The sequence below is a fragment of the Triturus cristatus genome, chromosome 4_2 (assembly GCF_964204655.1).
Source record: "Triturus cristatus chromosome 4_2, aTriCri1.1, whole genome shotgun sequence".
NCBI classification, from domain to species: Eukaryota; Metazoa; Chordata; class Amphibia; order Caudata; family Salamandridae; genus Triturus; species Triturus cristatus.
The window spans coordinates 36,338,639-36,366,439 of record NC_140586.1 but is presented as its reverse complement, the minus strand read 5'-3'; the positions used below and the strand labels follow the sequence as shown (position 1 = coordinate 36,366,439).

General features: G+C 44.9%; 1 protein-coding gene across 1 annotated transcript in view; it reads left to right on the top strand.

Moving 5' to 3' along the window:
• RNF41 (ring finger protein 41) overlaps positions 1-25,271 on the top strand; it is a 317,703-nt gene extending 292,432 nt beyond the window's left edge. The window contains exon 7 of the mRNA XM_085600310.1: positions 23,312-25,271. Coding sequence (XP_085456436.1) covers positions 23,312-23,663 — 352 coding nt within the window. The 3' untranslated portion in view covers positions 23,664-25,271. The remainder of the gene's footprint in view (positions 1-23,311) is intronic.
• Positions 25,272-27,801: the final 2,530 nt, after the last annotated feature.

Sequence of the window (27,801 nt, the reverse complement as noted above, 5' to 3'; positions counted from 1 at the left end):
CCGGTGGCCTTTTGTACTTAGGAATGGAATATCCGGCCTATTCATGGCGGATCTGACAGAGGACATGTTGACGGTGGACGCACATGTGTTTGCGTCTTCATAACTGGACCTGGAGGGAACATACATGTACTTGTGACATGCACATAGAACCGTTGGGGTCCAAGATAGGGGACATAACTGACCAGAAAAATCCATATTTCCACATTCCCTCCTTGTCCCCTACTTGCCCGTTAAGAAATATCAATCTTCATTAATCCATTGATCTGTTCATGTAGCATCATTTGTTCTTCTTTCTTCTTCCGGGATTTTGAATGAAATCTTGGTGGTGGAATACATGATGTGGCACACAGACCACAGATCGCTGGACCACATTGTAGACATAGACAGCAACTGAATAGTATGAGAAGGCCAATACCTAGGAAGGATAGAACTCTCCATCCCCAGGCTGATATCACACTCCAAAACCAACTGGACCAAGTCCAAGTGCCTGGGTTCTGGTGTATCTGGTTTACAATCTCATGAAGGCGAGTTATGGCTTTATATACTGATGGCGAATTTTCTGGTATGAATACGCAGCAGCTTGATCCGATGACCCTACAAGCTCCGCCCCTATCAGCCAGGATGACGTCAAGGACAAGACGATTTTGAAGCACAACAATCCGCATAGCAGACTGCTCTTCTGTTATATTGCCTAAGGCGGAAATAGTTTCATTCACTACTGCTTCAAGGGTTCTAGTTAATCTACGTATTAGTTTACTATTAGTAACAGTACCTATATAGGGAAAGATGCCTTTATTGAAATCTGTGTATTTTTCCCATGCTGTTTCAGTGTAATCGACAATCGGGAGATCTCTCCGCTCTCTGTTGTGTACTAAATGAATATTTCTATAATAATCCGGAGGAGCTAGAAAAACAGGTGGCAAAAGGAATGCAATGTAGCAGGTACCATCCCAATCTAGAGGTAGACGCATATATGCAGTCTGACCACATATAAAGTAGGAGTGGCGATAAGCTCTGAATGAAGATTTGCCTTGATCACTGAATTCTACTGTAGTAGTACACTTACTATGGCCCATATGTATGGAACCAACCTTTCTTACACACAATTCACCCTTCGCTGGGAATACTGACATGGTGGGTAAGACTAGTTCAACTTCGGATACGACATTTAGAATCATGAGATTAGGTGTAAAATTACCTAATCCATATACTTCATTTTCTAGATCAGTTCCTGTTCTTTTGGGGCGACCCTCCTTGTCAGGATAGCAGACCTTGAGTAAAACTAGGTTCAGGTTTCCCCATACCCACTGATCTTGGTAAACTGCTGTGTCTGAGTCTATGGAATTGATTAAACTAAACCATGCTCCACAGGAGCCATTATGTGTAAATGGGTGCGGAAAGAAAGGCAAGACTCCTTCATAATTCTGATAGGGAGGGAGCCGGCCACACACCCAACAATTAGTGGCATTACTAGTCTGATGGGAATGATGTAACATACTAATGAAAGTGTTATTGCGCAGCGCAAGTCTATAAGACAATTCATGCGGAGGTAAGTCACTAAAAGAATGTTCAGCGGTAACATTATAAACTTGTCTAGAAATAGGGTAATATATGTGCAACAATATGCTTGCAGTAATTATTAAAAGACTCAAGAAAAACAATATTAATAATGTCACTATACAGTGGCTACGCAGTAATTTACAATACGCCTGTCGTTTCATCATTGTTCGCAATTGTCCATGATTCAGGTCTAGAGGATACATGTCAGAGACAGATTCAACCGCTTCACCTAGGAGAGGACTTAAACAATCAAATCGTCTGACGTTCTAGGCCTCAACTTAACTTTATAGAGTTGGCTTTCAGTTTTTTCAACCAAAGGAAGTTTTGAATCAGTCTGTGAGGGAGTGCAGGGCACAATGTCTATATCCGAGGATTGTCCATGAAATTTCTTGATATGACTTGAATGAATCCAGCCCTTGCGGCCCTCGATCTTCACGGCTGTTCTTGTGGTCAGCAGAACCAACTTGGGTGTCTTCCACCTGGGCTCCAGCTGAGTCTTTCGGTCGAAATTTTTCACAAACACGAAATCACCCGGAACTACGTCATGGGGTTTCACCTCAGTGTTGTCGGGAAATGCTGCAGCAACCTGTGAACGACAAGATTGTAGTGCAGACATCAAGGAAGCCAAGTAATCTGTCAGCATATTACAGTCAATATCAGTTATTTTGCGTGGAATAGGCGTCCCCCACATATTTGGTGGTCTGCCGAAGATCACCTCATACGGGGATAGCCCTGTTCTAGAGTGTGCTACCATTCTCATGAAAAAAAGTGCAACTGGTAATGCTACTATCCAGTCGACCCCTTTCTCTCTGCATATTTTGGACAGTCTGATTTTCAGTATCTGATTATGTCTTTCTACGAGACCTGCTGCCTCGGGGTGTCGAACACAGTGGAATTTCCACTGATATCCTAGCAGAAGTGAAACATGTTTCATTAATTCGGATGAGAACGGCTGGCCGTTATCTGAGTAGACAACACGTGGTAAACCGTATCGTGGGAAGAATTCTCGAACTAACTGTTTGGCAGTAGTCGAGGCAGTGTAATCTGAAACCGGGTATGCCTCCGTCCAACGGGACAGAGCGCAGACAACTACGAGAACATATTTGAATCCTCGACATCGTTCCATCTGGATATAATCCATCTGGAGGACTTCAAAAGGGTGATCAGGAGGATGAAATCCACCCTGTTCTACGGGAACGCTTTTTCCTGGGTTAAACTGGCAACAGATCATACAGGTACGGACTTTTTGTTTGGCTGCTACTCGTAAATGTTTATTGAACCAAATGTGTTGAATGCTGTCTAGCATAGCTTTTTCTCCTAGATGTGCTGGACTATGTATAGTGTTAACTATAACTTGGACCATTGAATCAGGAAGGAACCATACAGACTTTTCTTTCATCATCCATCCTTGGTCCGTTTGGATCCCTCCTAGTTCAGTCCATTTCTTTATTTCGTCTGGTGTAGCATGTGTCTGTATGTCAATTACGTCAAGAGTAGGATCTTTAACTGTCATACAATGTGTCGGCATCGGGATTATTATCTTTGTCATGTCGGGAGTTTGAGTTTGAGCAGTCTGTTTAGCTGTTCTGTCGGCTAAATCATTGCCTTGAGAAATGATATCAGTAACTTTCGTATGAGCTTTACATTTCATAATTGATATTGCAGTAGGTAGATGTATTGCATCTAATAAGGCATGAATGAGGGGTCCGTGCTGAATGTGGGCACCGTGGGAAGTTAAATAACCTCTCTCTCGCCACAGCACGCCGAAGTCATGTACGACTCCGAATGCATAACGTGAATCAGTGTATATGTTGACTTTTCTACTTGTGGCTTGAATACAGGCTTGTGTCAGAGCGATGAGCTCTGCGGCTTGAGCTGACAAAGTATTAATACGATTAGTTTCAATGACTTCTGTATCTGTTGTGACTGCATAAGCAGCCACTAACTCTCCTGTATTTGTTCTCATACATGAACCATCTACATACAACGTCAGGTCTGGATCTGACAATGGGACATCTGTCAAGTCTTGTCTGGGTTTTGTCGTTATAGTAATAACTTCAATACAGTCATGAGCTAGTGGGTCTGTTCCGGTTACTGGCAAAAGTGTGGCAGGATTCAATGTGTTACAGCGTCTGATTTCTATATGTGGCTGAAACAATGTAAGTTCATACCCTGTAAGTCGCGCTATAGTCAAGTGTTGTGTTTGCGTTCTATTCACAAGGACTTCTACTGTGTGTGGTACTTGAACTGTTAATGGATGTCCTAACACTATGGCATCGCTTTGTCTGATTGCTAAAGCTGTCGCTGCTACTGATTTCAGGCATGCAGGCAAAGCCTGAGCTACGGGATCTAATGTACTAGAAAAATAAGCACATGGTTTGTGTGCTCCTGCCTGTTCCTGTGTGAGTACTGACAAAGCAGTACCTTCGCGTTCTGTAACAAAGAGTGTAAACTGTTTTCTGTAACATGGCGTTGCTAAAACAGGTGCTTGACATAAAGCTTTCTTTAGGCTTTCAAAAGCTTGTGTATGTTCCTGAGTCCAAGGGAGAACAGTCGATGTGGCTGCCTCCTGTGTTGTCAACTGGATGAGTGGTTTTGCTAGAAATGCATATTGCGGGATCCACTGTCTACAGTATGAAGTGAGGCCTATGAAAGCCCGTACTTCCTTTTGTGTCTTGGGCATTGGCATGTTAGCTATTAACTGAATGCGGTCGGGTGTAAGCTGCCTTCCCTCCTTGGACAGCGAGTGTCCAAGATAAACAACTCGCTGGACACAGAATTGCAGCTTAGAAGGGGACACCTTGTGTCCCTTTTCGGCTAGAAATTTTAAAACTGTCAGTGATGCTTTTTCACATTCTGGTTCGCTTCTTGCGGTGATCAGCAAATCATCGACGTATTGGAGCAGAGCAGTGTTAACTGGCATGTGGATACTATCTAGTTCTCGTTTCAGTGCTTGGCTATAGATGCTGGGGCTTTCTGTAAATCCTTGAGGTGCGCGTGAGAATTTAAAGCTACGTCCATTTAAACTAAATCCGAATAAATATTGGCTTTCCGGATCTATTGGGACGCTGAAAAAGGCATTCTTGAGATCGATTACAGTAAAGAATGTCGCTTCGGAATCAATAGCTGTCAGTAATGACGAGATATCTGGGACCACAGGGAATTGTGGCACAATGCATTTGTTTAACTCGCGCAGATCAATAACCAATCGATAGACTGGCGGGGCCTTTGGATCTGTTCGTTTAAGAATCGGAATTATTGGTGAATTACATACATTGGAGTCTGTTTCTACAACCACTCCTTGGGCAATGAGCTCGTCAATGATTTGCAGTAAAGCCACTACAGCATCTGGTGGTAACTTGTATTGTCGCATTCGTGGTAGTACCACTCCTGCCTTTAATGTGACTCGATATGGTGTGATATTCATGCGTCCAACATCAGTAGGGCCTTGTGCCCATAGATGTGTAGGTAATGTCTGTAGTCGGGGATCCATGTCTCTAGACACATAATGACCTTTAAAATCACGTAAAAACAATCGTACTCCTTCTGGAGAACAACATATTATGGCTCCTAGAGCTTTCAACGTTTTTATTCCTAGCAAGTTTTCTGGACATGATTTAGTAAGCAATAAATCTGTAGTTCGGGTCAGAGGTCCTATCGTAAGTGGAAGAGGCTGTGACACTTCATTAACAATAGGTTTTCCTGAAAAACCAAGGGAAATATTTTGTGAGCCTGAGAGGGGTGCCCCTGGAACTTCACTACGTTTTATAGTTGTTCGACTTGCCCCTGTATCGAGTAAAAATTTTCTATCTTGACCTAATAATTCACTGTGTACATAAGGTCCTTCTTGATCTACAGGTATCTCGATAAGGGGTAAGTCAACTTCCCTCTCTAGGCTAGTTCATGCGTAACGCTGATACTCAGGGTATTCATACTGTGCGGTCTGATACATTTGTCGTGTTGTTGTCTGTGTGGCAGCAACAGGCAATGGTGGTGCAGCTGGCACAAACTGTATTGGCTGTTGTGCGGCTGGCATGGCCTGGGCATGCTGCGGAGCTCCTTGTTCATTCTGATCTTGTCTAAATGACCGTGATCTTTCTTGTGTTTTACCTATGCTGATATTATGTTTTAAAACTGGACAATCGTGTACGTAATGACCTGGCTTTTTACAATAATTACATGTCCCTTTTACAGGTCCTGCTGAATCGGAATGTGTCATACCCTTTTTATGCCCTTCAGCTGGAACTGTCTGGGAAACTAACATTTTCATTTTCGTGTCTTTCATGCGTCTGTGTTCATGTTCTTGTTCCTCTCTAATTCTATTGTGATGGTACTGTAACATTTGTAACATTTGTGATGGAGTGTTACCTTGCCAGGTACTCTCGAATTTTAATACTCTATTCTTTACTGGGGGCAGGGCATTTTCTACTAATTTTGTTACAAACAGATGTGGGTATGATTCGCTACTTGCTTTTATGCCACTATTTATACCAAAACATTTTTCAAATCGGGCATAGTAATCACTAGTGTCTTCATCTTGCTTCTGTTTACAGGCTGAAATTGTACCCCAATCTTCCTTTTTCGTAGTTAATAAACGTGGCAGTACCTGTACTAATAAACCTGGTAGTGCTTTAGTTTTATCCCCAAGTCCTGCTCCTGCAGTTCGGGCCTTTTCTTCTGCTTCTAACACTGACCATTCTATCTTTTGGTCTCCTACCTCCCACTCTTTTTCCTTGAGTTTCTCATAAATGCCAGCAGGCATCAATACCTTTAATATTGTCATAATGTCGGGATAGGTGTACTCTCCCATGAGTAACATGTCTTTAATTTCTCGGTGAAAACCCGCTGGGTCTTTGTCATGACTGGGTACCACTTTCTTCATTTGTAACAATTCTATTTTCGATATGGGCGTATATACAAATACACGTTTGAACTCGTTGTCCTCGCCTTTTATTGGGTGCACTTCTCGTAAGGGATTCTGTCTATCCATATGATACGTAGTTCTTTCCTTGACGGGCAATGAGACACGGTCTGAACATACAAAAAGAATATACTGCTTTCTTGATTCTAGAATTTCTTTAATTAATTTAGTACCTGAACCTCTCCATTTATTCATAAGTAATTCAGTCAGTATGTCAGGTAAGGGACCAGGGTCCGAATGCTGACTCCGATATAGTATAATGAGTTGTTGAATCATATAAATCCCAGCTAACCTCTGTTCATCTGGGGTAAGATTCAAGAATGTGCGTACTACTGTATCATCACTATATTTTCCGGGACTGTCCACCCAATGGACAGCTGCCCTGGCTAAATCTTGTTCATCCATGGAATCGAGAAAATGATAACGCCTTCGTTCTCGGAGTAGTTTGTCGGCTGTTTGGAACGAATGCTCGTTAGACCTTATATGGACTATGGGTGTTGGGAAACCCCTGTTATTGTCTGGACATATCGGGCGTATCGGGTCAATGAGACATCTCGTACTAGTATAAGATCTTCTTTTACCTACATAGGCTATAGTTTCTGACTGTCCTGTGGGCGGTCCTGACCCTTCTTCCTCGCTTTGTTCGAACTCGTCTACCTCTAATCTCTCTTCGTGTAGGCGTTCTATTTCTTTACGGATCTTTCGGCACATGGCTATTATACAATTTTGTTTATCATGTCTCCCTTCTGATATATTCTGGCTCCATCTTGTAAGAATTTTCATTGCTTCTGGGTCTACCCCCGGTCGGTCTTGATTTCTGATCACGCAGTTTATGAGGAAACGTAACAGTTCCCCCTGTATCTCTACTTTCTGGTATTCCATAGCTCTGTTCATACATTCTGGATCTCGCCCTGTTTGGACAAAATGGTATATATTATCTAGATGCGCAGTCATTCCTGGTAACTTCCCTAAATACACTGCGGCTCGTCTGATACGCAATGATGCCAGGGTCATTTCGTCCTCTTTACCGGGCACAGGGTCATATCTGCAATCTATAAGAAGTTCCTTCAGCGTACGGGCACTAATGAGTTTGGGTGTACGTGAATGTGCTGACTCTTGAAAAGTAAGTTTATTTATTCTGGGTGGCGTAGAAAAGATATTGGTAGCACCTCCCGTGGCCCCATCTGGGGTGTCGGGTGTGAAAGGATTCGTCGAACGTGACACAGCAACTACAGGTGTGGACACAGCCATAGAAGTAGCTGTAGGAGCGGATACAGAAACAGATGTGCTAGCCAGAACTTGTGACTCGATTTGTTGCTGTAGGGATACGGGTGCTGGATCTTGGCGTTGGACCTCCCTGGTATGCGGTCTACGCGGGGCGGAATTAGCATATTCGGGAGCTGCGTCATCTAAATATGAGGAAAGAAAAACGTCCTCTGCTGTTCTAGGATGCCCCTTAGGATGTACCTTTATTGGGAACAATGGGGTTGGCAAGTCTTTCGGTATTTCTGGAGTAGCCTTAGGTAATCCTTCGGCCAGAAGGGGATACATACCATTCATAAGGGCATTTCTTTGTCTGTCTACTTGTTCTGATTTCACTCGGATACCTTCCTCAATTAATAGATTCTCTCGAACTTTATTTGAACTTTCTTTATTCTTTTCTTCCTGTCTACGTGCTTTTTCTGTGCGTCTATGAGATTCTTTACGCCATAACTCAACGGCGTCTTTCTGTGATTGTCTGACTTTCCTTTTCCATAACTCTTCTTCTACTTTCATGATGCACTCTGCATCCCAGGTTCCCGCTGTGGGCCACCTCTGACTTTCTGGTAATCCCTTGGTGTAGTCTACCCATAAATCAAGAAATAATATGGCATCTAGGCCATGTTTATGATACATAAAGTGCCCTGGAGTGTCCCTAGGAGGAATAGGAACGGCTTCTTCGAGAACCCCTTTTCTGGTAGTGATCTGTCTTAATTTCGAAAAGAGCGGCATATTGAGAACTGACCCTATACTTGATTTTGACCAACTGACCTAATACTTGGTTTTGAACAGACTTAATACAATAAACACGATAATGAACAGTCATTCATACCACGATATTCAGAACATACTTAAACACATTAAACATTAAACATTAAACCTTTAACTGAAACAACAATGATGATCGTCTGCATAACTAATCACCAAGCTTAATTCTTGACAATAACTAGATACTTCGGAATACTTGATATACTGCTAAACAATATCCAAACTAACAAAAGGTGACGGACTCAAATGGTAGCACCTCACTTCCAATAAGCTGCTGCCTTGTCAGGCTGTTAGTGCACAAACTCTCCAGCACCATTCACCTAGTGATGCCTCAGTACGAAATCCTGACAGAAAATTTACATTGAATGGAGGTGCACTGAACATAGAAACAAAGTCCAAAATTATTTTAAGCTTTTCTTTGTTTAATTTTTATTTCAAGTAGATAGATACAAAAAACCACAGCCAACGCGTTTCGTTCCTTTCAAGATATAGTTTCTTAACGGAACTTCTTCAGGGCTCAAAGTGACAGCAAATTAAATGCAGGTTTTGGAGTTTCAAATATTGAAGAGTAGGTAGTTAGTTCAACTTTTAATTGTAACTTGTCCAGAGATCAGAAGATATTCGGATAGGTCGTGGAGGGTCTGTTTAAAATTACAATACCATTCGTTGAAATGTACAATTTTTAGATCCATTTGAATGTTGATTTACCCCGATTCATATTGAGAATCTGTATTGTTCCTTTGATGCTGTTCTTATAGCAGATTTTAAGACGTCATCTATATTAGATGCTCAGTTCTATGTCGGTATATTTATTAAATAAACACCTTATTAAGCGTTCTTCAGTTACCTCCAGATTCTCCGGACATAGAACTGAGCATCTAATATAGATGACGTCTTAAAATCTGCTATAAGAACAGCATCAAAGGAACAATACAGATTCTCAATATGAATCGGGGTAAATCAACATTCAAATGGATCTAAAAATTGTACATTTCAACGAATGGTATTGTAATTTTAAACAGACCCTCCACGACCTATCCGAATATCTTCTGATCTCTGGACAAGTTACAATTAAAAGTTGAACTAACTACCTACTCTTCAATATTTGAAACTCCAAAACCTGCATTTAATTTGCTGTCACTTTGAGCCCTGAAGAAGTTCCGTTAAGAAACTATATCTTGAAAGGAACGAAACGCGTTGGCTGTGGTTTTTTGTATCTATCTACTTGAAATAAAAATTAAACAAAGAAAAGCTTAAAATAATTTTGGACTTTGTTTCTATGTTCAGTGCACCTCCATTCAATGTAAATATACTGCTAAACAGTACAGATACACTGCTGAAACAGTGCAGACCGGATTTGTGTACCCAAACCCGTCTTGACCGGCACAACCTATGTGCACGTCAGAAATGCCTCCCCAGCAATGGTACTCACCGGGTAGCTTCGGAAACGGAAGGCCTCAGTAACTTGAACTTGAACCGGACTCGACTCGACTCGTCGGACACTGGGCTTGACTTCGGACTGGTGGGTCTCTGTGTACCTCGGATCTTGCTCTCTCAGCTAGGCTCTGGTCGGGATACTTCGCACTTCTCACCGCCTCGTCTGGGTGTTGATCGCAGTCTCAGTCGCCCCCGCTTGACCGGAGGGAGATACAGGAAATCCTGCTGGTACGCGTTATTGTCCGTCCAGCTGTGGCAGGAGACCGGGCCTGCAACGCACCGCCGGCGCGTGAGATGAGAAAGTGTCCCTGTTCGGGCGCCATTCATGTGGTAAATAATTTTCCTTTACCAGGACTGAATTTGATACAGAAACATAATAAAATAGCTCAGTAAAATGAGAGGCAGAATCCGTGGTATTAGAGGTTCGGAATGGGCTTTATTCCAATAATCGATTATAATCGGATGCTTCAAGTTCCATCACCCCGGAGGTTCAGGAAGTGAAGTACATACATTATTGACATGAAATGGCTTTTATAGTACATACATTACAATGAAGCGAATGCAATAGGCGTAACAATTGATAAGGAAAATGACGAGTTGTCTGCGTAACCGAAAATGGGTGGAACAAGGAGTAAAAAGGAACATAATTGGTTATGATGTCACCTATAGGTGGATCTATAAGATAATACTTGGCATAGATGCGCGCGCAGCAGCATGACGTGTAATTGACGTGTAACTAGGGGGTGAAGGGGACTTGACATTTAGCTCTACATGTGGAGACAAGAAGTCTGAGGGGTCAAGTCAACCTAATCCCAAATCATATCTAACATCCTATGTTTAAAGAACTATGTTATCCATAAAGAAGGACTCTCGGACAGAATCTATTCTATACTGACTGTGCGTGCGTGTACAAGCGTCTAGGTGTCTACACTAAATGCGAGGGCAGGAATCTTCCATAGTAACAGGACTATGAATTACTTGCATGAGGGCAGAGAAGCCGGGCCCTTTGCTTGGTAACTGGAAGAATGTTTACTTAAACTACTAGGCAGGAATGCATCGGCTGAGGGGGAAGCAGATAATTCGAAGGTGAAATACAGTTCTTGGCAGAGGATAGGCTGATGTCAGACTTCGTGAGCCGCGCAGAGAATGAGACAAAGTTCATGGTCACAGATGCAGGCTCAGACTGGAGTTTTCAGAGGCAGAAGGCAAGAAGAGTTTTGATGACAGAATCAGGGCCTACTTGCCTGGACTGTAAAATGGCATAAGTGAGCCATATAAAGCCGGTGGCCTTTTGTACTTAGGAATGGAATATCCGGCCTATTCATGGCGGATCTGACAGAGGACATGTTGACGGTGGACGCACATGTGTTTGCGTCTTCATAACTGGACCTGGAGGGAACATACATGTACTTGTGACATGCACATAGAACCGTTGGGGTCCAAGATAGGGGACATAACTGACCAGAAAAATCCATATTTCCACAAGACGCTGCAAGTGTATTACCAGTAGGAATGTGTAAACGCTTAGAGGAAAAACAGCTGACATTTCGAAAACAGGATAGTTAATAGAAACAAAAAAAAGCACAGCGCTGAGCCACGTGGGCTGCAAAACCATGTAATTAATTAAACTTTAATCTACAAGTGAGCGCAGTGTCATGAGGAAAGTATAAGCACACAGCGGGAGAGCATGTCGTGCCTGCGAGACCAACTACGAAATAAGCGGGGCCATCAGCAAGTGGGGGAGTTAGCATGGCAGTCTAGGAGGAGCCTGAGCAGCACTCGTGAAAACTACTGGTTAAAGAAGAAATAAAAGCACGCGGGGGTAGAAAGCTGCAATAAAAAAAAAAAAGGCCGAAGCTTTAAACAGGGATGTACACACGGACATACTTAAGCAAAATAACGTAGGAAGGTGCAGACCATTCAAGGTCTGGGGGTTTGGTGGAACACAGACATTGACAGACTGGACGGGGCTGCAGTGCATACAGGAGTCCCATTAGAAAACACTAAATCGGTGCAGCAGAGTAGTGTAAATAGATTTGCACCAACTTACTTGGAGCAACACATCCCTTTTGCCGAGAGTCTTCGGTCAAAGCATTGTGTTCGAGGCATATGAGCTGCAGATTACACACTTTTGCATAGATCGCCATCTGGTGTTGGGCCCGGATGTTTGCAGCCCGTTTTTCCTCTTGGAAAGTCTTTGGAAGTCACGAGGTCGGTGACTCCTCCTTTGGATCGTATTGCGCATGGGCTTCGGCTCCATCCTCAGATTGTTTGTTTTTTTCCACCATCGGACTCGGATGTAATCTTCGCGCTCCGGTTCCGAACATTTTCCAGTTCGACGATCGAAGCAGAATCCTCACCTCACATCGCGGTATTGTTTCGATCGAAATCTCTTCAATCAACGCACCTTCTCATCAACAAATCTTCGGTTCCAGTCGTCGATGGCGGCCTTCGGGCCTACCCAAGCTCCGGTCCCGGCTGATGGAAAGAACTCCATTCAAGAAGTGCCCTCGATGTGGGTCCAAATTCCCCCACACCGATCTTCATGAGGTATGCAACCTCTGCCTCTCCCCTGAACACGAGGCTCGAGACTGTCCGGCCTGTAAGTCTTTCAGATCGAAAAAGACTATTCGGGACCGAAGAGCCAGACGAAACCTGGCATACTCCTCGACCTCCGTTCTTGTCGATATCTTCGGAGACGACATCGAAGATCTGGGACAGCAGCGCACCGAAGAGGACCTCGTCCGTGCTTCCGAGGCCGACGACTCGGATGTGGAGGACATCACTCCGGCGCAGAGGGTCGTGAGTAATATGCCCCCCCCCCCACACCCGCGCCAACACCCAAAAAGGCTTCGGTCACACCTTCGCCTCCGGGCCTAGGCAAGACCAGAGGCAGCCTGCCAGCGGTGCCGAGAAACACACTTCGGCACCGAAAAAGAAACCGGCCTCTACCTCGACACCGAGCTCCGCACCGAAGCCCTCTGGGTCGAAACCCAGCACTTCCGTACCGACGCTATCTTCGGTACCCACCAAACCCCATAAGGCCTGCGGCACCGACACATCCAAGCCGAAGCCCACCTCGGCGCCGACCAAGAAATCGGAGGTTCCCAAGCCCAGTGCTAAGCAAACTGGCACGGACAAGCCTAAAAAGTCATCGGCCCCGAAGACATAGGCGCCGATGGACCAAACACTGTCACAGGAACTATTTACACCGGATCCCTTACAAAAAACTCTCACCAGGGATCCAAAAACTGGACATTTGGCACTCTTCCATAAAGAGACATTTGGACAAACCGGCTCCGCCTCCACCTCCAAAGAGGAAGGACTCTGCTACCTCCCCTTTCAGAATACCTTCCCCACCTCCTCCACCCTCTCCACCTCCGCCCCCTCCGCCTTCTCCACCCCCACCTCATCGCTCTCCGACCCCGTCTCCAGACGATGATGATCAGGGGGACCCATATCACGATACAGGGGATGTGCCCCAAGACCCCACCCCTACAGGATCTCCAGACCCATGGGATGACTACAATAACCCAGATATTCCCGACATCCCACAAGATGACCTTTACCCTTCCAGGCCATCTCCACCGGAAGACTCATTAGGTTTCCACCATCTACTTCAAAGGGCGGCACACTATCACGGGCTAGAGTTGCACACTGACCCAGTGGAGGAGGATTTCCTCCTCGACACATTTGATACCACACATAGGTCTACCTCCATACTACCTATGCTTAAGGGGGTGGTAAAGCATGCGCCAGAGGTTTTTAAGGACCCAGTCAGGGCCAGGGTCATTAACCCACGCATAGAGAAAAAATACAAAGCTGCCCCCACAGATCCTGCCTATATCAAAGGGCCAGCGCCACTAGATTCCCTAGTGGTTTCCACTGCACGAAAAAGATCAAATTCCCAAGCGTCAGGCGAGGCACCACCACCTGACAAAGAGTCAAAGCTACTGGACGCATCAGGAAAGCGCACTGCGTCACAGGCAGCCAATATATGGCGTATCGCCAACACCCAAGCGCTATTGGCCAGATACGATAGGGCACATTATGATGAATTAGAAAACATAATGCACCACCTCCCTGAAAGATATAAAACTAGGGCCAATGAATTAATTCAAGAGGGTAAGACAATCACTAACACCTCTATACACTGTGCCTTAGATGCAGCAGACACAGCCTCCAGGGCCATTAATACTAGCGTCCTCCTCCGTTGCCATGCTTGGCTAAGAATATCAGGATTTAAACCAGAGGTACAAGCCTCCATCCTAAATCATCCCTTTGACCAAGAACACCTATTCGGCCCAAAGGTAGATGAGGCCCTCGAAAAAATGAAGGACACCGATACGGCGAAGTCCATGGGAGCCCTGCAGTCACACCCTCCTAGGCGCACCTTTCGGAGTACATCTAAAGGCTACTCCTCAGATAACGCGTCCACTTCCTACAAATCCCCCACTCTGTCCACCTTCACAAGGGGTTATCAAAGAGGCGTCTATAGGGGCAATAATAATAAAGGCAGAGGCAAAACAAATACCGCCCGCTCTGCCACACCGCCTACCCAATGACTCCCCATCCCCCCCACCCCCTCCTCCCCCGCTCCCTCCAGACCATCCCACTCCGGTCGGGGGCAGACTTCAAAATTTCCTTCATGTCTGGGAGACCATCACCTCAGACAAGTGGGTGACCCAAATTATTCGGACAGGATACTGCCTGGAATTAACATCTACCCCCCCCCCCCCCCCCCCCAAACATTCCACCCAGGCAACACCCAATGTCACAAGAACATTCCACATTACTAAAGCAGGAGGTAATCTCCCTCCTACAAAAACAGGTAATAGAACACGTTCCCGTAAACCAGCAAAATTTAGGGGTCTACTCCCTATATTTTCTAATACCAAAAAGGGACGAGACTCTACGACCTATTCTAGATCTCCGGCCCCTAAACACATACATTCATTCAGACCATTTTCACATGGTAACGCTTCAGCAGGTGCTTCCGCTCCTCTCCCAGAAAGACTTTCTCACCACACTGGACTTGAAAGACGCATACTTCCACATTCCAGTACACCATGCTCACAGAAAGTACCTCAGATTTGTAGTGGACGGACAACACTACCAGTTCAAGGTGCTCCCATTCGGAATCACAACAGCACGGGTATTCACCAAGTGCCTAGCGGTAGTGGCGGCACACTTGAGAAGACAGCACATTCACGTCTTCCCATACTTGGCGACTGGCTGATAAAAGCCACTTCATACAACCAATGTGTACACCACACTGCCACTACAATCCAATTACTCCACCAACTAGGCTTCACGGTGAACTACCAAAAGTCCCAGCTAACACCATCCCACATAACACAATACCTCGGTGCCACCATAGACACCTCAAAAGCAATAGCCTACCCCAATCCGGCCAGGATTGCAAGCATTCAGGCTTTGCGACAAAAATTCGTACTTCAACACTCCCTTCCAGCAAGAGTATTTATGCAACTGATAGGGATGATGGCATATTGCATTTTCATAGTGCCTCACGCAAGACTCCAGATGCGTCCACTCCAAGGGTGCTTAACGCGCCAATGGAACCAGGCCCAGGGGCAACTGACAGATCTGGTGTTGGTAGACGGTCGCACCCTTCGCTCTCTGCAGTGGTTGAACACCACAAACCTTTCCAAAGGTCGACCGTTCCTGGACCCGGTTCCACAAATAATACTAACAGACGCATCGCTCTCCGGCTGGGGAGCTCACCTATTACATCTCACTGTGCAGGGCACATGGACGACTCAGCAAAAGTTACTCCATATCAACCATCTGGAGTTACTAGCAATCTTTCTAGCCCTAAAGTCCTTTCAACCACGGATTTCAGGCAAGGCAGTCCTCATTCACACAGACAACATGACGGCCAGGTATTATATTCAAAAACAAGGCGGCACACACTCTCCACGGCTCTCTCAATTAGCACAGAGCATATGGAGATGGGCAATTCCACGCAAAATCTTTCTCCTAGCCCAACATGTCCCAGGAGTCCAAAACACCGTGGCAGATCTGCTCAGCAGACAGACACAACAGATCCACGAGTGGGAACTTCACCCACAGGTTCTTCATCCGTTCTTTCAAATGTGGGGGCATCCACAGATAGACCTCTTTGCCACCCACGAAAACAAAAAATGCCCAAGCTTCGCCGCCAGATACCCACACCCATTGTCCAAAGGAAATGCGATATGGATGAACTGGTCAGGCAAATTTGCTTATGCTTTTCCACCTCTCCCATTCATTCCATTAGTGGTGCGAAAGCTACAACAGCATTCCCTCACGCTGATCCTAGTAGCTCCAACTTGGGCCAGACAACCGTGGTACACCACGCTGTTGGAACTCTCTGTAGTACCACACCAAAAGCTACACCTCTCACCATGCCTCCTAACCCAGAACCATGGAGAGATCAGGCACCCGGACCCAGCTCAGCTCAACCTTGCGATCTGGCTCCTGAAATCCTAGAATTCGGATACCTAAACCTTCCCCCTGACTGTATGAACGTCATCAGAGAAGCTAGACGCCCTACCACTAGAGCCTGCTACGCTGCCAAGTGGAAAAGATTTGTTGTTTATTGCCATAACACAATCAATCCTCTAGACGTGTCTATACAACACATCATATGCTACTTACTCCACCTACAAAGGTGTAATCTAGCATATACCTCCATTCGGCTACAACTCGCAGCAATTGCAGCTTACCTACAAAACAGGCAGCACCTATCACTTTTCAGAGTACCTGCCATTAAAGCCTTCATGGAAGGCCTAAAAAGAATTATTCCCCCCAGAGTACCACCCTCACCTGTGTGGAACTTAAATATCGTTCTCACAAGGCTAATGGGGCCTCCCTTCGAACCTTTGCATAAATGCGAACTGCAATTTCTCACATGGAAAACAGCTTTCCTTGTAGCCATCACTTCCCTTAGAAGGGTCAGTGAAATACAAGCACTTACCATACAAGAACCTTTTCTTCAAATGCACCAGAACAAGGTTGTTCTCCGTACCAACCCAAAATTCCTACCTAAAGTCATTTCCCCTTTTCACCTAAACCAATCGGTAGAATTACCAGTATTTTTCTCGCAACCTTAGACTGTTGCAGAAAGGGCTCTACACACGCTAGATGTCAAACGAGCATTACTTTACTATATCCAAAGAACACAACCTTTCAGAAAGACCAAACAACTATTTGTCTCTTTCTCTCAACCACACAAGGGCAACCCCATCTCAAAATCAGGGATAGCTAGGTGGATTGTAAAATGCATCCAGATTTGCTACCACAAAGCAAAACGAACGCTATCCGTTCCCCCTAAAGCCCATTCTACACGGAAGATAGGGGCTTCTATGGCTTTTCTAGGGAACATCCCATTAGATATCTGCAAAGCAGCTACATGGTCAACACCGCACACTTTCACTAAACACTACTGTGTAGATGTGCAAACTAAGCAACAAGCTAGTGTGGGCCAGGCTGTACTAAAAACACTATTTCAAACTACTGCAACAGATACTGGTGGTCGCCGCTAAGGTTGGGAACTGCTATATAGTCTATGCAAAAGTGTGTAATCTGCAGCTCATATGCCTCGAACGGAATATGCTACTTACCAGTATGCATCTGTTCTTGGCATGTAGAGCTGCAGATCTACACACGCCCACCCGCCTCCCCGGCTACTGTTCCAGTCTATCTTATTTAGATACAACACACATGGGTCTCTTCACTGTTTACTACTACGCTCCATCTTTCCCTGCTGGCGAAAAACAATCTGAGGATGGAGCCGAAGCCCATGCGCAATATGATCCAAAGGAGGAGTCACCGACCTTGTGACTTCCAAAGACTTTCCAAGAGGAAAAACGGGCTGCAAACATCCGGGCCCAACACCAGATGGCGATCTATGCAAAAGTGTGTAGATCTGCAGCTCTACATGCCAAGAACAGATGCATACTGGTAAGTAGCATATTCCTTTTGCACAAGGTGATTGGGGCAGTTTTCACTTTTGCGTTTGCTGTTTGGTGCCAATGTTGGTGCACAGTTACATTGCCCAACCTTTGCTCCATTTACTCAGGCCAACATTTCCCATGCCGATATTATATAACCTGTTGTATTTGTGCCTAGATCCGGAGAACATCAATTTTGCACAATTGTTACCGCTTACGTGGTAATGAATGGAACAAACCGGTTTTGCTCCAAATTGAACTTGGACCATGTTGCATTATGATTTAAAAAGGCCCAAAACGGATCAAACTGATTTCCCGATAGTTTTTTGCTATGTTGAAATTATATGAAATGAGGAAATACATGTACTTCTGTTCTTCATATGTGAAACATAGGTCCAAGGATGTAGGCAAAATCTCTTCGCTTAAATTTCTGTAACGAAGTCAACAAGCGGCAGGGAAAGCGTTCGATTTCACTTCCGCTTGAAAAACAAACACGCCTGCGAGTGGTGCGCGCGCGCCTCTGCGAGCCTGCTTTCAACTATCGCGCCCGTGTCTGGGCACGATAATTGACACCACATGGCCTATTTGTGTCGATTACGCGCACCAAGCGCGTAATAGACACCAATAGGCCATGGGCGGAGCAATGCGCCCGCCTTTGGCCAATTGCGTGCAGTCTTTTATTAAAAGACGCACGCAAAGGCCAATGGGGTAGCACAAAAGTAAAAGCCCACACACAAGCGTGTGCGATTCCTAGGTCAGTGCTAAAACCCCGTTTTTTCAACTACTAAAGGTCTCGCACTGCGCGAGCAGTGTTGCGCACTGCAACGCAGGCACGAGACCTAAAAACAAAATGAAGAAAAGAGAAAAGTAATGACAGTTGCAAGTGTGAGACACTGGGTAAGCACAGTGTCAGGAACACAAGATTACAGATAGGTTTAATTGCGCATCGAAGACTCAGTTTGTACACCCCGAGCAATGGAAGGTTCATGGGTGGAGCTGACTCGGAAATGGCGCCAGAAAAGGCCACCAGAACTGAGTAGCTGTTAGCGTTCTAGTGTTTGGCAGAGAACGCGCTGGAATCCTAGGTGAGGCTCGCGCTGCCTAGGAACTGCGCACTTCACCAAGAATTCTAGAGAGTCAGGTGCGCATTCCAGTACGCGCTGACTAAAAGAGTTTTCGTTCTAGCTCGAAGGCTTTTCAGAATCTACCCTGAAGAGTTTTCGGAAGTCAGTAGATACAAGTTCGAAATCTGAGTTCCATGAAGTAAAATGACTTTTGAGGAGAACAGCAAATCTTAGTTGTGGAGATTTCGCACCGAGTCGTCAGGGAGAGGAAGCAGCGTCAACAGGAGCATCTGAAGGAAGCACAAGAAAAAATGAAGCTAAGTTAACGAGTGTATATTTGTCACGTCAGAGAACTGAAGTAAATATTTGTCACGTCAGAGAACTGAAGTAAATTACCGAAAGCAATAGAGTCATAGAACTTACTGTGAGGGAAGTGGCTTTACTGTAATTCTTCACAGAGGTAACGAATAGTAACGACAAGTCCTGAAAAAGTCGAAGAGAGATTTGCAATATAGATTAGAATTCTTGAGCAACTACAAATAATAGAATAAGATAAAACCATACTTACCACAGAATTAAGTCGTCGAACAATAGCTAAGTACAGAGAGTGAAATACCACCACGAAAAGAGGAGGAAGCATTAAACACACAGATGAATAATTACCAATAGGAAAAGACCTCAAACACAGTAAGTAGTATACCAAATTAAAATAGATAACGTCAGGTTTAAAAGAAAGCAGAAGTTCTTAACAGATAAATGTAATTTTATTACAGGTGTGCAAAAAAGAAAAAGAAGCTGTGAATAAAGGCAGATACCAAGGAAGATAAGACATAGGAGAGTAAAAAGAAAAATAGGAAAGTAAGTGAGAAGCTCAGAGAGAAAGATAAATATGAGGCAGATAAACCTTGGGTTCTAGCTATTTCCTTTTTAATTGCAGACGAAGAATATAGTTAATGAAACAAAAGCACACACAGAAAAGAAATAGAAGAGAAGCAGAGTTCTGAAATCGGCATGGTAAGGAAATAGGCTAATGGGGTTGAGAGATAAGAGAGGTTAAGGACTAAAAGTTTATTATAACAATAACTCTTATCTACAGGTTATCTCTTCAGCAAAAGAAGTCTGCTGGATGGACTCCAGAAGGAAGCCGCAGAACAGTCTCTTCTCTCTTTTGTTATTTTATCCACTTTCCCCCTTCCCCCTAGATAGCCACTCTAGAGACTTGTCACACTAAGCTCTGGACTGCTGTCGGGGTGGATTTGGGAACTAGCATCTCTGTTCCTGTGTAAGTCTTGAGTACCGTAATTAGAGTCTGACACAGAGTCTCAGGAAGAGAGGGGGAGAAACATAATAGTGGATAAGGGTGGAGATCAATAATGTCGGTTTAAATGAGATGCCCGTGAAAAAAGGGTAACCAGGCAGGAAAGCGATCAGTGATATTGTGATGGAGACAAGAAGTTAAAGGAAGGGAGAACGGGCATAAAGGACATAAGGAAAATGAGAAAGATGTTGACGAAGGATTGAAGAGAGGAGAGGGCGACAGAGGTAGAAGACACAAGGGAGTGAAGCAAATTGAATATACAAAGAAAGAAGCTGGTGGAGAGAGGGGGGTAGGAGGAGAAGGGGTTAGGAGCAGGAGAGAGGGGGTAGATGGAGGAGGGAAAGGAGTAGGTGGGTGCGAGCTGTGAGAAAACTAAGGTAGGCGAAGAGAGGATGGGCAGACCATGGAATTATTTAACAAGGAGGCAAAGCAGAGAATGAAGGGGAGAGCAGGCAACAAAGAGAGGAAGGATGAGAAAGAGAGCTTTGATGTGTAGTGATCGTGTAATGGTATAGTGCCCTTTATTGCACGGTCTCTCCTTACTGCAGTAAAGTGCACGAGTGTTTACTTCTTGAGTGATCGGACGGTAAGGCATTCATTTCCACCTTTACTTGTAAGGGTACATCTTATCATCCGCCAAAAGGTTTAGGGGGCTCCTACATGCACAGGACTGACGCCAGTCCCTTTCCTGGCCACGGGTTGGTGCCACACTATGCATAGAGTTAACATAGAGGGGAAAACGTGTTGACCCACAAGTCTGTGCTTATGGTTTTAGAAAATGTTCAAGCAAGAGAACTACCACATGGAAAGAGAATGGCAAAAATACAAGGGGCATAGAACGAAATTAAATTCGGCAGGAAAGGAGAAAGTCCTGCTTAAACCAAGAAATGAGTTAAATTAACATTGGGAAAGGAAATTAGAAGGGGTAGTGATGTTCGTGCGGAGAAAAATCTATAAGGGGTCAGCTGCACGAGGACCGGAAAACGAATGGGGAGTGGAAAAGAGGAAGGAGAGCAGAAAAAGCGGGAAAAGAATGAGGTAAGTGCTGTCAAAAGAATCGCAAACAAAGACCGTAAGTAGGTGCAGGAGAGAGAGTAAGCCGCGTGAGGGGGGGATTGAGCAAGTAAGAGCGATGGGGGTATAATAAGGAAACCAGGAAGACAGAGGAAAGGGAGGAGGGCAGAGCCGCGAGGGAGGGAGAACACAGTTTTCCCTTATATGGTCTAATCCTTTCTAAGAGTTCAGCGTCAAAGATCCGATCTGAACAAAAGTAGACATAAAATATTTTGTTGATGCCAGCGCTGAAAAGTAGACCCTGGACAACTTTTTCACATCCAATTACTGTGCTCTCGGGAGACTCTGCTTAAAACACAAGTAAAACTCCCAGTCGCAATTCGAAGAATTACCCTGCATTTGGATCGCACATTAAACAGGAACTGCCTTCTGATAGAATCCCAGTACAGCGTGGCAGCGGAGGAGGCTGAGAGCTGCCCTGAAGGTGTGGGAACGATTTACCCGTGAAAAGTTAAGAAAAAAGAAAAAAAAAGGCATGCAGGCTGCAGCAGTAGGGGCGTCACAGAGGGAGAGAGAGGCGGAGGAGTGCACCATGTCTGTCATTTTTCATACAGAAAGGTAGGCAATAGGCACTCGCACAATGGGGATGAATGCCCGGTGAAAGCAATGAAGGGGCGTCAGAGAGGGAGTGTGCGCACAGTCTGCTCTTTTTCTAAGCACATACTTCTGCTTGTGGCGCACCCCTTGCTCGCTCCCGCAAGGTGGATGCCGCCACAAGCACGAGTATGTGCTTTGAAAAAAAGCAGAACGACGGCTAAAGGTCCTCCTAATCAGCGCATGCGTGCTGCATAGGCGAGACCTAAAAAAACACTGTGGAGACCACTGCTATGAAAGCAAAGTGTGTAATCCTGAATAGCCAGGCTACTGTGGTGAGCGAAACCCTTATCTAAAATAGTATATACCAAGGTCGGACTGGCCTACATGGCAATCTGGCAGTGCTCAGTGGGCTTGCCTGACAGGTCAGTGTGTGGGCCAGTTTTTTCTGGGACTGTTGTAGGGTCTGCTGGGCCGGTTTTTGCTGTTTATTTCCAGAAATTTAAAATAAATATCGTCTGCAGCAAGCTTAAATCCATGCAGTCTTGGAAAGCCTTTTACAGCGTACCGTTGCAAGTTTTAAACTGCTTCAATTTGCATATATGGACTACTTTTTTTTTTTTTAGCTATTTAATTAACTAATGAGGCCCACTTCTATGTTGGTACATGAGCCTGTTTTCTGTCCCATTCCGAGCCTGGTCTGTGCTATTGGCTAGATTATCCAAAAGTGGTGTGAGGCACAGTTTGTGCTAATTTAGCATGAGCAGGTAGCTCCCAGAGGGCAAATGGTACCTGTTTAATACAGTAAAGGATCTAACATTCCCAAGAAAGCATTATCGAAAATAGTTTGTCAACGTACAACCTACTGCACAGTATTCTAATGTCCGTTTTTATCCACATTTAGAAATAAATACCAACAGGAAAATTAATGTTTTTAGGTCTGTATGTATTTTGTAAAGTATCAGTAAAAACCTAATACTCTGAGCCTTCGTTATAGATGAAGCCAAACCTGGTCTAATTTGATACAGTGCAGAGCACGGGCAAACAGCTGCTATTTCCTTGTGACGTTGTTGCCATTGCACAGCACCCGTAAAGAGCGTCCTCTTTTTAGCTCGAGGTTCCCTTTTTCTTTATTTACCTATAGCGAATACCTTGCTGCTGTGGAGGGTCTTGGCAATAGATGCTTATTATATACATTGTGAATGTAAGGCAGGCGTTGCACTGGACAACTATTGTTACCAGGGACTTGAGCTGTCTGCATCCCCCACTTCCACTGAATTCGCATGGTTTAACCAGTTGTATTTTTTTATGTTTGCATATTATGTTTTGATAGTTGCACATAACATGAACTTTCTTGTCATGCTTTGAAATTGTCCATCTATAAATTGTCACTCATTTCTTCTCTCCCTGTGTCTTATAGGTGGGTTAACTCTTTGCAGCCGGCGCGGGTGACAAGATGGGGCGGTATGATATCCACGCCCGATGCGGTGCTGCAGGCAGTCATCAAACGGTCCCTGGTGGAGAGTGGCTGTCCCACCTCAATTGTCAACGAGCTCATAGAGAATGCCCACGAGCGCAACTGGCCACAGGGCTTGGCCACGCTGGAGACGCGGCAGATGAACCGGCGCTATTACGAGAACTATGTGGCTAAGCGCATCCCTGGAAAGCAGGCAGTGGTGGTAATGGCCTGCGAGAACCAGCACATGGGGGAGGACATGGTGATGGAGCCTGGCCTCGTCATGATCTTTGCGCATGGAGTAGAGGAAATCTAAACACAAGAGTATTTTAAACTATTAAAGATGTGCTTTAAACAATCTTCCCTCCTTTCAGCAAGCGTTTTCAGCTTGAGAAATAAAAGGTGAACCTTGTGAGTTTTGCAGTGATGCTGGTCAGCTGGGCTCTCATCATCTATCAGGGCACTATCCACATAAGCGTATGGCTTTATAGGAAACAATATATGTAAAGTATATACTTAGGTAAATTGCAGGTAGGTATGTGGTCCCCGTCGATTCTTTCTCCATCATACAGCAAAGTCAGTCCAGCCCATCCCTATTTGAACAGACAAACACTTTAGAAGCAGAAGGCGCTCTTCATGTATGACTTGATAGAAGTTGGTGGAAGTACAACGACGGACATTATGCTCTCCCTGGCCTTGTGTGAAATACTGATGCTCGTAATTGATGTGGAGCAAGACTTTGAAGGGCTTCTGGTGATGGTATGGAAGCACAGAAGGAAGGTTGAAAACTGTAGGCATTAAGCACAGTATTTTAGTGCACACAATTCACATTGAAGTGCAGTGAAAATGACAAGTTGGTGGAGTATGATCAGGCGGAGTTGGCATACGACCTGCTTCTCCATGTCTTGTTTTCTTTTTGAGCTGCTGGCGCCGGAGTTGGCAGGTTGTGGAAGACCATTCGGGCCTGTTCTTGTGCTGTGCTTCACTCATGGATGGCGAAAATATCCTCATAAAAAATCCAAACGTCACTGCACCAAAAAGCAAACTGAACTCTAGCTGTTTCACTTTGCCTTTCATCTCGAATTTCTGGGCCCTGATAACTGTACCACGGTGTGGTAAGCCTTCTGCAGAGCTCCTGCCGCCTTTTGCTACTGAGGAACACAACTGCGTCAGATGGTACTGCTGTGGGAGGTGGACATGGATACGGAGCACAGAAAACTACAGTCCTCTTTATGGGGATGCCAGACACCGAATCCAATTGAAGTATGAATTATACTAGGGAATTAATGCGCCCAGATTTACCCATCGGCTGGCAAGTGGTGCATGAGGGGTGTTACAAGATGGGGAGATGGTTCCATACCCTCTGTAATTTTCTGTCTTTAAACTGCCTTTTAGGTGTGCCCATCCTGCTGGCATTCATTTGAGGCATTGCTTCGGTTTGTCTCTTTATGTTTCACACTCCCATTGAGTTTTACTTTCTGTTGCCGGTGAGGACAGTGGCTCTGTATCCTTGTATGTCCTTTTTTTCTTTGTGTTTTTTTACATACAGTGAGAAATTTGTTAAAAAAAAAAACTTTTTCTTGTTGAACACTATCTTATTTGTATGTTGTATTTAAGTTCATTCACATGCGGGAGTTGGTTGCCTGAAATGGGCGCAGATGGCCACTGTAGCTAAGGGACTTCCATTGTAAGTTCTAGAGGGACAGATCCATGCCACATCTTTAAAATGACCATTACGTAAGTGAGTCCTGTTTAGAATCGTATATTTTTCGTGTGTGTGTGTGAATGCTTAAAATGGGGCATGGTTTTGGTTCTCCTGAACCTGCATCTGGCATCCCTTCTCTAGCCCGTTGTGTCCATATTAAATGAAATACTTTTTTTTTTTTTTTACAAAATAAAAAAATTCAAATCAGGGACTCTAAAAGTTTAAAGGCTGAGAATCACTCATTTGGGGATGGGAGGGAATGTCGAAATTTGCTTGTACACTCCTTTACTTGTCCTTACAATAATGTTTAACACACACATCCACTACAGTTCCCCGGGGGATAGTCTGAGATGTGTTTAGGGACCTAGTGCAGTGTGCACATGCATTTGTGAAGCCAATAGGTCTCGCCTTTGGGACCTGTTGGCTTTGCTAGCGGTGGTAGTAATGCTGTACAGCCTCATTAAAGAGAAAATAAAAAAGGGGCTATGACTGATTCAAGTCAAATTGGTAAATAAAAAAAAAAGCCCAAACGATTTTATTTTTTACATTTTATTTTACTTAAAGTGGGCGAGGGAAGAAATAAGGAGAGCAGAGGTGTAGACAACACAGAGGGCACAGAGAAGTACATCACGCAGGTGAGAGCGCAACGTGGATAGGGGAGACGCTCACTGTTGAGAAAGCACTTCAAGAACAACACTAAGTGGGGGTTGAGGTAAAAGCCCAGAGGCGAGAGCAGCATTGAGTGGGGCAAAGAGAAATACACCACGGAGACAACTAAAAATCTTAAGCATTCTCAGGGAATGCCGAACTAAAAATAAAAAAGATGCCTGAAAAGGAAGCAGTGGAAGGACATCAGCAATGGGGCCATGCTCCAGGGGAGGGACATACACAGGAAGAGACAGAAGAGCCCGCACAACCAGTCTGAAACAGTACAGCAATTAAAATGTGCAAGTCAATCAATATGAAGTTTATGCAAATGTGAATCTGCCCAGCGAGCACTCACCTTATGGTTCACAGAAACAATACATCATAGAGTTCCTTGTCAACGTTCACATAGTGATTTCCATAGAATAGGCTGACTGATCGATTGCTATAGGCAACATGTAAATGTTCCAGAATCTTTCACTTGGCTTTACTAGGAGACACCTAGCTGCATACTTTCAGGTGCGAACAAGTTACTTGAGAGTAAACAATTACAAATGTAGGCTGCAACTTTACATAAAAACAACAATCAAGTGATGAGTTGATAATGCTTGTTTAATAATTGAAGCGCTTCTACAGGAACTGAGAGCCATGTTGAGTGAAAGGGTGGTGGTGGTGGTTAGGGTTTGGGTTGTGCTGCTGGTTAGGGTAGGGTGATGGCGGTTCAAATGTTGGTGGCTTAGTGGTGGTGGTTGGTACGGTAGTAGGCTGCTTAGGATGGTGGTGGTGTGGGTGGTAGTTAGCGTAGTGAAGATTGTTAGGGTAGGTTGGTGGTGATGGTAGAGTGATGTGGTACACTGGTTAGCATGGTGGTATTGGGGGTGCTGTGGTGGGAAGATGATGGGTGTAGCTGGTGGTTGTGGTTGGTGTGTCTGAACGGGTGTGGGTGTGTGTTTAGATGTTTATAATTCCCCATTTCCCCAAATAAATATAATCCCAGAAATATTTTCTCAAAAGTCTCCATGAAGTAGTAATTTAAACCATAGGTACTCACAAACTTTCTGTCGAGGGCCAAAATTACAGTGTGGTATGTGGCTAAGGGCTGCACCTGTAGGGGTGGGGTCGGGGGGGGGGGGGGCAAGGCTAGAGTAAAAAAAATGAAACCAGTTTCAAAACATTAGACCATGTGAGCATGCTGTATTTCAAAAGCAGATGTAACTACACAGAGCACATTTTGATAATACATTTTTATTAGCAAACAATAGCAATCTTAAGAGACATTGCACATTGCTTAGCTTCATACACACTTTGACCCCGATTCCATCACGGTCTCTCTCTCTCTGTCAGTCACACTCTCTCTCTCTCTCTCTCTCTCTCTCTCTCTCTCTCTCTCTCTCTTCTCTCTCTCTCAGTATCTCAGTATCTCAGTCTCTCTATCACAGTTTCTCCTGTCATGCTCTGTTAGTCTGTCAGTGTCTCTCTCTCTCTGTTAGTCTCTCACTCTGTGTCAGTGTCTCTCTCTGTGTCAGTCTGTCAGTGTCTCTCTGTCAGTCTCTCGCTCTCACTCTGACAGTCCCTCTCTCTGTGAGTCTGTCAGTCTCTGTCATGCTCTCAGTCTCTCTCTCTGTCAGCATGTCTGTCTGCCAGTCTCTCTCTCACTGTCTGCCAGTCTCTCTCTCACTGTCTGCCAGTCTCTCTCACTGTCTGCCAGTCTCTCTCTCACTGTCTGCCAGTCTCTCTCTCACTGCCTGCCAGTCTCTCTCTCACTGTCTGCCAGTCTCTCTCTCTCATTGTCTGCCAGTCTCTCTCTCACTGCCTGCCAGTCTCTCTCTCTTTCTGTCAGTCTCTCTCTTTCTGTCTGTCAGTCTCTATCTGCAAGTCTCTCCCCCCATCAGTCTGTCTCTCTCTCCCCCCCCCATCAGTCTGTCTCTCTCTCTCTCCCCATCAGTCTGTCTCTCGCTGTCAGTCTCTCTCTCGCTGTCAGTCTCTCTCTCTCTCGCTGTCATTCTTTCTCTCTCGCTGTCAGTCTCTCTCGCTGTCAGTCTCTCTCTCTCTCTCTCGCTGTCGGTCTCTCTCTCGCTGTCTCTCTCTCTCTCTCTCGCTGTCA